Source organism: Colobus angolensis, unplaced genomic scaffold, assembly GCF_000951035.1.
Source record: "Colobus angolensis palliatus isolate OR3802 unplaced genomic scaffold, Cang.pa_1.0 Scaffold59, whole genome shotgun sequence".
NCBI classification, from domain to species: Eukaryota; Metazoa; Chordata; class Mammalia; order Primates; family Cercopithecidae; genus Colobus; species Colobus angolensis.
The window spans coordinates 5,276,695-5,287,537 of record NW_012119487.1 but is presented as its reverse complement, the minus strand read 5'-3'; the positions used below and the strand labels follow the sequence as shown (position 1 = coordinate 5,287,537).

The 10,843-nt window shown below is 37.8% G+C and overlaps 1 protein-coding gene across 2 annotated transcripts in view; it reads right to left on the bottom strand.

The window, feature by feature from the left end:
- Positions 1 to 10,843, bottom strand: part of RABGAP1L (RAB GTPase activating protein 1-like) — an 812,347-nt gene that overhangs the window by 248,890 nt on the left and 552,614 nt on the right. For both annotated transcript variants that reach the window (XM_011962353.1, XM_011962352.1), the window contains exon 18: positions 9,034 to 9,075. In XM_011962353.1, the coding sequence (XP_011817743.1) occupies positions 9,034 to 9,075 (42 nt within the window). The remainder of the gene's footprint in view (positions 1 to 9,033; positions 9,076 to 10,843) is intronic.

Here is a 10,843-nt window from a genome sequence, read left to right as displayed (position 1 = left end):
TCTCCCTGGCCCCCGCACTGTCTGGGAAGTGAGGAGCGCCTCTTCCTGGCTGCTGTGCAACCATACAAGTATGAAGTGGCAGCCTTGTGTGTGATCTTTCTGCCCTCCTCAGGTTTGCATTTTCGACATTAAAGTTTACTTTTAAGTTAAAATAAATAAATAAATACAAACAGGAGTTTCCCTACACAAGCCCTCTCTCTTTGTCTGCTGCCATCCATGTTGGATGTGACTTGCTCCTCCTTGCCTTCCTTCATAATTGTGAGGCCTGGCCCAGCCATGTGGAACTGTACGTCCATTAAACCTCTTTCTTTTGTAAATTGCCCAATCTTGTGTATGTCTTTATCAGCAGTGTGAAAATGAACTAATACAATTATCAACTGTCTCTTGCTAGAACATAATTTCCACAGAGACAAGTAGCTTTGTTACTCTAGTTCACTGATCTATTCAAGTACATAGAACAGCATCTGTCTCTAAATAGGTGTTTAGTAAATATTGTTGAATAATAACTAAAATCTGCTTTAATAGTATTAAAAAATCGAAAAACAACAGACCCTGGGTGAGGTTGCAGAGTAAAGAGAACGCTTATGCACTGTTGGTGGGAATATAAATTAGTTCAGTCACTATGGAAAGCAATTTGGCAATTTCTAAAGAACTTAAAACAGAACTACCATTTGACCCAGCAATCCCATTACTGTGTGTATGTCCAAAGGAATATAAATTGTTCTACCATAAAGACACATGCACATGTATCTTCATCGCAGCACTGTTCACAACAGCAAAGACATGGAATCAACCTAGATGCCCATCAACAGTACACTGGTTAAATAAAATGTGGTACATAAACACCATAGAATACTATGCATCCATAAGGAGAATGAGATCATGTCCTTTGCAGCAGCATGGATGCAGCTGGAGCCATCATCCTAAGCAAACACACACAGAACAGAAAACCAAATACCACATGCTCTCACTTATAAGTGGGAGCTAAACATTGAGTACACATGGACACAAAGAAGGGAACAACAGACATGGGGCCTACTTGAGGGTGGAGGAGGGTGAGGATCCAAAAACTACCTATTGGGTACTATGCTTATCACCTGAGTGAAGAAATAATCTGTATACCAAACCCCCATGACACACAATTTATCTATATAACAAACCTACACAAGTACCCCTGAAATTCAAAGTTAAAAAAAAAAAAAAAAGTCTGCTTTAAAAAGACTACTCTACTGGCAGTGTGGCAATGGACTGAACAACGGTCAAGAGTATATGGGGAAAGTGCAGTCACCCACTTCTGTCAGTTCCACTGCTAACACTCAAATTCAAGCCACCATCTTCTCAAACTTACCTCTTCCATAAACCTCGGCATGATCTAACTAATCATATTGATATGGTTTGGATGTTTGTCCCCTCCAAATCTCAGGTTGAAGTGTAATCCCCAATATTGGAGGTAGGGCCTAGTGGGAGGCATTTGGGTCACAAGGGTAGATCCCTCATGAATGGCTTATTGCCATCCCCTTTCTAATGAGCTAGTTCTCACTCAGTGGGTTCACATGAGATCTGGCTGTTGTAAAAGAGTCTGGGACCTCCCCCTTCTGTCTCTTGCTTCTCCTCTTGTCATGTGATATATAGCTCCCCTTGCTTTCTGCCATGATTGTAAGCTTTCTGAGGCCCTCACCAGAAGCAGATACCAGTACTATGTTTTGTGTATAGCCTGTTAAACTGTAGGCCAAAATAAAACCACTTTTCTTATCTTATCTTTTTTTTTTGGAGACAGAGTCTCACTCTGTTGCCCAGGCTGGAGCACAGTGGTGCAAGTTCAGCTTACCGCAACCTCCGCCTCCCAGGTTCAAGCGATTCTCCCGCCTCAGCCTCCCGAGTAGCTGGGACTACAGGTGCATACCACCATGCCTGGCTAGTTTTTTTAGTAGAAACAGGTTTCACCATGTTGGCCAGGCTGGTCTCGAACTCCTGACCTCCAGCAATCTGCCCACCTTGGCCTCCCAAAGTGCTGGGATTACAGGCATGAGCCAATGTGCCTGGCTCAAACTTATTCTTCTTCTTCTTCTTTTTTTTTTTTAATAAATTATCCATCCTCAAATGTTTCTTTATAGCAATGCAAGAAAGAACTAACATATATATTCATTTATTTGTTTAATTACTATCTTTCTTTCATTGGAGTGCAAGTTCCATGAAAGCAGGATCTTTCCTGGTTACTACTTTATCTCCAATGCCTAGAACAGTGCCTGGCACTTCATAGGTATCCAATTTTTGTTACTACAGGAGGTCCTGCAATAATCCAGGAGGCCATCATTTTCCTGGAAAATTTGGTGGCCTAAAACCTACCAAAGTAAGAATAGGAGGAAAGTGGGAAGATTCTAAAAATTTTCAAGAAGTAGAATCCACAGGATTTGGTGATTGAACAGATATGGGGTATTAAGAAGAGAGTTAAGGATAACTTCTAGGTTTCTGGTTTGAGCAGCTGGGTGGAGTCCTTACTGAAGTGGAGGTTACTAGAGGAAAATTACATTTGGGAGGGCACATTATTTCAGTTTTGACTTTTGATGTGCCTCTGAAACACCCAAGTCGACATGTTCAGTTCACAGCCAAATATGTGGGTTTGGATTAAATATAAATGAGAGTAAACATCAACCTAAGTGCCCATCAACTGAGGAGTAGATGAGAACATGTGATATATTAATATATACACCATGGAATACTACTCAGCCTTAAAAAAGAACGAAATAATGTCTTTTGTAGCAACTTGAAAGAAGAGGCCATTATGCTAAGTGAATTAACTCAGGAATGGAAAATCAAATACCGCATGTTCTCACTTAGAAGTGAGAGCTAAGTTATGGGTATGCAAAAGCATACAAAATAGAAAGTGGACACTGGAGACTCAGAAGGGGAAAGAGTGGGAGTGGAGTGAGGGATTAAAAAAATAAAAATAAATGAGAGTAAACATTTATAGATGAAACCAGGGGAATGAACAGGATCAACAAAGGAGAAGCAAGAAGTGACTTCCTAGAGGCTGGAGATATGTAGAACTCCAAGTTAATGGCTAGGGAAAAAAAGGAAACGAGGGAAAAAAAAAAGAGAGAAGTAGCAGAGGGGGAGATAAAAGAAAGGACAGAAGCCGAGGGAAGATGTTTCAGAAACATAAAAAAAGAAGTGGAAAAAAAAGGAAGCGTTGTGTCTGTCATTATGCTTTTTGACAACTGTTGAAGGATCAAGTAAGATATCAAAAAAGCTTCAATGGAATGGTAAGGAAAAACTATACTGGAAAGAGCTGAAAAGCCAAAAACATCAAAGATATACTTCAGAACTTTTTTTTTTTTTTTTGAGATGGAGTCTCACTCTGTTGCCCAGGCTGGAATACAATGGTGCGATCTTGGCTCACAGCAACCTCTGCCTCCCAGGTTCAAGTGATTCTCATGCCTCAGCCTTCCAAGTAGCTGGGATTACAGGTGCCCACCACCATGCCTGGCTGTTTTTTGTATTTTTAGTAGAGATGGGGTTTCATCATGCTGGCCAGGCTGGTCTCGAACCCTTGAACTCAGGTAATTCACCCACCTCAGCCCCACAAAGTGTCAGAACTTTTATATAAGCCCTTCCAAACTAAGAGAAGGTCCAGGCTTCTAGAATTTAGCCATGATTCACTGCTTCCCTAAAGAAACTGGATATTCTCCCAAAAAAAGAAAATAATAGTGGACTCTTCGAAGCTGACTGAAGAGCTTTATTTATATGATTTAGTAATAAAAAGATAAAAAGATTACTAAATCATTACTTTTAAACTGCTTTGCTTTATATTTATATTTATTACATTTACATATTTATGTATAAATATATAAATGTATATATTTGTTTATATATTATATTTACACTGATATTGATAACTTGCTTTCAATTTCCTTAAAGGTGCTTGTTTAGCAATTCTGGTTTTTTTGAAGAGTATAGGAAAATGCATTCTCACGTTGCTGGCAGAGAAGAATTTTGTAATATGTATTCAAAATCAAAATCTGGTTACAGTCTGACCTAGCAATTCCATTTCTAGAAATTTACCCCAGAGATATCAGATAAGTACGCAAAGATGAAAGTTTAAGGATATATGTTACGGTTTGGTTTAACAGGAAATTCTGGAAACAAATGTCCATAAAAAGTAAATATAAAATTGGTTAAATAAATTATGGTATAGGGGAAAGTTCTAGTGGCTTGAGCGGACGGGTGGCAGGAGGAACCATTATGAGAACTGAAGCTGACGATTAAACCTGAACAGGATCAAGATTACAACCTCCCAAAAGCACCGAGACTTTGTGGCAGAGTCCGTGGGAGAAAAGCCAGGAGGAAGCCTGGCTGGGATTGGTGAAGTTATGGACAAGAAGCTGCAGGAAAGGGGCTTTGACAAGGCCTATGTTGTCCTTGGCCAGTTTCTGGTGCTAAAGATGAAGACCTCCTCCGAGAATGGCTGAAGGACACTGGTGGTGCCAATGCCAAGCAGCACCAGGACTGCTTCGGACGCCTTCGAGAGTGGTGTGACATCTTCTTGTGGTGCTTTCTGGGAAGCCCTCAATCCCCAGCCCTCAACCAGAGTTTGCAACTGAGTAGGGACTCCTCCCCTGTCCTCAACAAAGGAAAAGACTACTATTGTCCTACTCACCTACAATGTACTCCAGGGACTTTTGGGAGTTTTCTCTCCTAACCATTTTAACTTTTTGGATTCTCGCTCTTGCATGCCTCCTGTCTTCCTTTTTCCCCTGCCAGTTCCCTGGGGACAGTTACCAGCTTTCCTGAATGGATTCCTGGCCCCATCCCTCACCCCCACCCTCACTTTCAGTCCATTTGATACCATTTGGCTCCTTCTTTCGCAGAAAAGTCACTGTCCTTGTAAAGTTTTTTAGATCAATGAAGTCAGTGGCTTTCAAAAAAAAAAATTATGGTACCGGGCAGGGTGCAGTGGCTCACGCCTATAATTCCAACACTTGGGGAGGCCAAAGTGGGTGGATCACCTGAGGTCAGGAGTTCAAGACCAGCCTGGCCAACATGGTGACACCCCATCTCTAGTAAAAATACAAAATTTAGCAGGACTTGGTGGCTTGCACTTGTAATCCCAGCTACAAGGGAGGTTGAGACAGGAGAATCACTTGCAACCCGGGAGGCGGAGGTTGCAGTGAATCAAGATCGTGCCACTGCTCTGCAGCATGGGCAACAGAACCAGAATCCGCCTCAAAATAAATTATGGCATATACAATAGGATAAAAACAGTCAAAAGAAAATTCTGTCTCTAACAGAATTTAGAGACAGAGGTGCTAAATAGCACCTCAGTATACTGTAGTACTGAGTGCTACGCATCAATCATATATTAACTCATTAAACTCTGACAACAATCTTATGAGACTGGTATTACTAATATTCCCCCATTTAAAAAATGGAGAAACTGTAATTTACCTAAGACCATTGGATAAATTGTTTTTAATGAATCTGAACTTAAGTAGTCTGGCTCCAATGTCCACATGCTTTTAACCATTACATATGTTTAGTGAGATGGAAAGATATTCATGATATACTAAATGAAAAAGAGTATTGTTCAACAGCATTTTTTGAAAGAAAATAAATTTATGTGCATCCTTTCACACTGTTCTTCTGGATTTTCTCCCATTTTCTCATCTTATCTCAAACCCAGATTAAAAATATACATACATACATACATATGTGTATAGGTAGGTAATGCATACTTATCATAGACCAAAGCATGGGATAAAGACTTTATACCAAGTTTTTATTATGGTTATCCCTGGGAATGGGATTATGATTGGGCCTTATTTATCTCTGTAGTGTTTGCATATACACATAGGACACGAAACGAGCATATAATACTTTGGGAAGGCCAGAGAAAAGCACTCTATCATTTGCTTTTAACCACGGTCAGCAAACAAAAAACCTATTCTGATTGAAAAATTTCTGTGCCCAACATGAAGTGGCTAAGATCAATTCTGACTCATCATCTCCAGTCTATTAAATCTATTGAATGTATTCTATGACCACCTAATGTTTCATATAAGTAAATAAATTACATTTGGAGGAATATAACTGAACTACCTACTAGACACAAAATGATTTCATGATGCTGCCTAGTATTGTGAATCATTCTTTTAGCTCAGTAGCTTTCTAGCTACCTGATAGGCTATTACTAACCAAAAAGAAGCTGATCCCGTTCAGAAAGTAGGTGTCTTTAAAACCAAACTGAGCAACAGAGAATTCATCCTGTATCTATCCCATTCAAAAACATTATAAATCCAATTTTCCCACTACTGAGACAAAAGTCTTTAGGTGGTCTTGGGCTTTGATCTCTCAATCATCAACTAGGGGCTGGGAGAAGAATTAGATGTTTTTCTCTGGCTAATACCATTAGTCTTCCACAAATATAACACCTAGACATTTAATATATGTTAATGAGATAATCTGTTAGTACTTAACACAGAGTATAAATGTTCAAGAAATGTTAGGTCTGTCCCCTCATCACAAGAAATGCTTGTAATACAGAGATATCTGAAGTCTCTCTGTAGCTATACTGAAAATTCGTTAGGCTCAATTCATAAGCACTTTGAAAGCCAGGCTCATTGGCTCACACCTATAATCCCAATGCTTTGAGAGGCCAAGGCAGGAGGACTGCTTGAGTCCAGGAATTTGAGACCAGCCTGGGCAACATAGTGAGACCCCTGTCTCTACAAAATTTTAAAAATTAGTTGGGCATGGTGGCATCTACCTGTAATTCTAGCTCCTCAAGAGGCTGAGGTGGGAGGATCACTTGAGCCCAGGAATTTGAGGCTGCAGTAAGCTATCACCACGCCACTGTATTCTAGCCTAGGCAACAGAGTGAGCAGAATGAGACCCTGTCTCAAAAACCAAAAAACAAAACAAAACAAAACAAAACAACAACAACAAAAACCCTCAGCAATTTGAAGTTCTCCAAAGTTTTAAATTTTGATATAAACAAATATATATAATTTTTCTGGTATACTATACTAGTTTAGGTATTCTTTTTTCCAAGTGATGGCAATAGATGATTAAAGTACACTTCAGTTTAGTCCCATATACACTTTGTCTATGGGGGGGTCAGCTTCAGGATTCATATAAGGAAGTTACATAAATATAGGGCACTAGTGATGAGAAGGCTCTTTTTATCTTCTCTAACTAGTAAAATTCTCTAAGATGATGCTAGAAGAGTGCCCATGTATTGCTAAAGAAGACAGAAAAAGCCTTCCTGCCCAGTGGCCAGAGAATGTCCTCTGTAGAGGTCTTGTCTGGGTTAACATGGACAAAATACACGAAAATAATATGAACAAGTCAACATGTCAATCAAGAAGATAACTTACTAATGTATATAGTATTAAGTTGACACAGGGTATAGGTCTGATATCCAGAGAGGTAGTCCTGGGTTACTCAAAACACAGATTAAACATGCAGTGAAAGCACTGGTAAAGATGAGTCACCAAAAAAATGAGGAAAGGCATTTTGGGAAAGACATAATATCTGAGAGTTTAAAAAATTAGATATAATATGAGAAATCAGAACTTTCTTGGACCGCCTTATACTTACTTTATGTTTTAATATTGTTTTTAGTCTGAATTACATACACTTTCAATGCTTAGGCATTCTAAAAGTCTTATTCCAGCCCTGTTGAGAGGACATGTTGGAAAGTTTCGGCTTGGATTTGTTTTAATAAAAGAAAAAAAATTAGAGATCAAAACCCATGACTTCGTTAAAGGACACAGCAAATATGTTTGTGTTATTTTATTTAAAATATTTTTCTATTTTCTAAATAGCTTTGGCATAAAAAATATATAAACACAAATGATTTAATTTTAAAAAGTGCATGTTACAAACTTCACAAAGAGCAAATGTGTAATAGAATAAGAGATGAGGAACAGAAACCCACTGACTGAGTTGCAGAGGGCCTGTACTATTTCATGCCTTTGTTTAGAATCAAGGTTATGTTAATGATTAGGTATAGTTAAGGCTCTCCTAACATATCAAGAGGTCCTCCTATGATACCACGTCACTATCTTTTGAGGGATTCAGAAGAATGATAAGGGATCTAGGAATATATTCTGAGTCACCTTGTAAAGAACGATAATAATGACAGCTAACATTTACTAGGCAGTAAAATGTTCTAGATACTACATTAAGGACTTATTTGATCATCTCAATTCTTTTAACAATCTCATATATTAATTTCTATTATTATCTCAAAACTCAGACTCTGCGCACTTAGAATAATTTGCTTAAGGTCATGCGGTAGGGTTGAAATTAGAAGCAAATCTGTCTGAGTCCAAGTCTGCCATTTTAACCACCATGTTATACTGGGGAAAGAGTAAGCCTGTGCCTTTGAGGCAATTATCACCTTTAATATCAGAATGTCTTCTTTGACTGAAGGACAAAAACCAGCTGGGTTATTTTCACCAACTCTGCAGCAAATGTCTTGCAGTTACCACATTATTAAAGCTGTATGGTATGTTGACATAACCAACAAGGTAATTACAATAGAATTCTAAAGTGTTTTATAAATTTCTAACTATCATAGAAAGAACTGCAAATTGAAATGTAGTAGTTCCTGTTTTAGTCAGCATATTATGGAAACTTTAATAATTCAATTACATGTTTAGGTACCTCCAGAGATGTTACAGTAAAAAGTGTTTTAAGAAAAAAGAAGGCATCATTCTGACAGAAAACAATTTTTAACTTTTTCTCTTACATCATCCAACTCATGATAAAAAGATATTTTATGTTACTGGAAAAAACACTGTAATAGTACCATTAAATACACAGATTATAAGAAAAAAAAAAGACTCCAAATAAACAACAACAGAAAAGAATGAGAGGAGGGAAGAGGATCAGAGTTTCTCAGAGAAGTCATCTTTTCTTGTGTGCCTGAGAAACTAAAATGAGTCAAAGACTGTAAATTGAATTATTCCAGTCCCAAGGGCAAAGAGGTAAGAGAATTTGGTTACTTAAGATTAAAAAAAAAAGACTTACCTTTAGGAGAGCCAAAGCTACATGAAAGATTATGTTCAAACCCTGAAATAGAAAAAGAAAGTGAAAATTAGTAGTGCCACATATACGACGATTATTTCCCCAAGACTTCCATATATCTTTAATAAAATTTCTAATTGCTTTCATCTTCACAAACAATAACCAAACCATGAGTTTTTTTTTTAAGGCATTTTCTTTCCCTGAGTGGCTTGTTGTAAATTTTAGGTGCTATTTAATCAATGTTCACATAAAATTGTTTTTACAATAAGTTATTTCCCTTCCATCAATTTCTGGATTATTTGCATGTGCCTAAGTCTTGTGAAAGTCAATTCCTTGCTCAAGCTGGCATAATGATGCAGAAGTCTAAAATTATTAATTGAAATTCCTAACCCTAATCTGGATGTCTCGGTGTTACAGTTAAACTACAAGTAGCAGAGAGAATAAAATAAAACAAAACAAGGCAATGTTGCCGATAAGTGGGACAGACTGTGTACTGGAGGCTTTAAGTATCACACTGCATTTCTACTACTGTTCTTACTGTTTTCTTATTTGTTTTAGTGATTGCTTTCAAGTATTATTTGTATAACTAGAAGTGCTCATTAGGGGCTATCTGCCAGACTTCCTTTTCTTTTCTGAAAACCATAGCAATATTTCTTTAGAAATAAACAAATTAAATTGTTCCTGAAGAAGCCATTCTAGAACTGAATTTTGAACTCTGGGTTCTGCCCAATTGCTCTGAAGAGATGCTGAGTTATTAAATTCAAAAGATAGAGAATCTTATATGATAAATATAACAATCAAAAATAAGTTTGCTACAAAATGTGTTGTTTCCTTGCCACGCAAGTCATCATACATAAGAAAAAAGATATTTCAAGTATGAGTTGGCGTAAGTCCCATAAGTCCAGGGTCTTTTTCACGTGCCCTCTTCATCATAGTCGCTGATACACTCTGGCTGGCTTTTGGATATGGAGTTGTACCAAATGTACTACCCCAAAAGCTTACAATAAACCCTGCTTTTTCTGTTTCTGAAATAACTCCAGAAGCAAGGATTAGGCCCAGATATTTAGAGTGTATTCCTGTTATGATTTGCTAACATAACCTTTCACATTCAGCTACCAGAAATATGACATAATGATGGAAGGAATGAATGATAAACACAAATATTCAGTTGGTTAAAATATAAACCAAATATTTTTAGTTTTGGGTTTACTCAGTTAATTCTTTAAGAAACCAAAAGAAGTAGGAAATAAGTATAATCAGGCCAGGGGATAAAAACAAATGAACGCAGTTCATAATCATACTAAGAAATTATCCTAGACTGGTTTTGATCATAATTTACCAACTAGAGAAAAGAAAGACTATTACAGATCTTAAAATGTGGGTTACAATTAAGCAAAATTTGCTTTCTGAATCAAAATTTGACTTCTTACCCATTAGCTGCTGCCCACCTGCCAAAACTTAAAGGCCAATATAAAAAAGACCTACTGCCCTGTTCTCCAACTCTGTCCACCACCACCACATCACAACTGCTAGGCAACAGTGAATTCTCACAACCTGAGTGCTTATCAGCTTGCCATCAGAACCTGATCCACTATTTCTCTGGTTCTTGTTTTTCCAGGCACTGCTCAAAATGTAAACCCCTCTCATCTTTGTTTTCTCATCTTCATAATGCTCTGGTCCTTTATCCTAAGCCAGTTTCCTACTCCTCCTGTCCTTCCCAAATCCTTTCATGGTAGCCTTTGGAAACTCCACTCCATGTTCAGCTATCTTGGCTGTATTCTTTTTTTTTTTTTTTTTTTTTGAGACGGAGTCT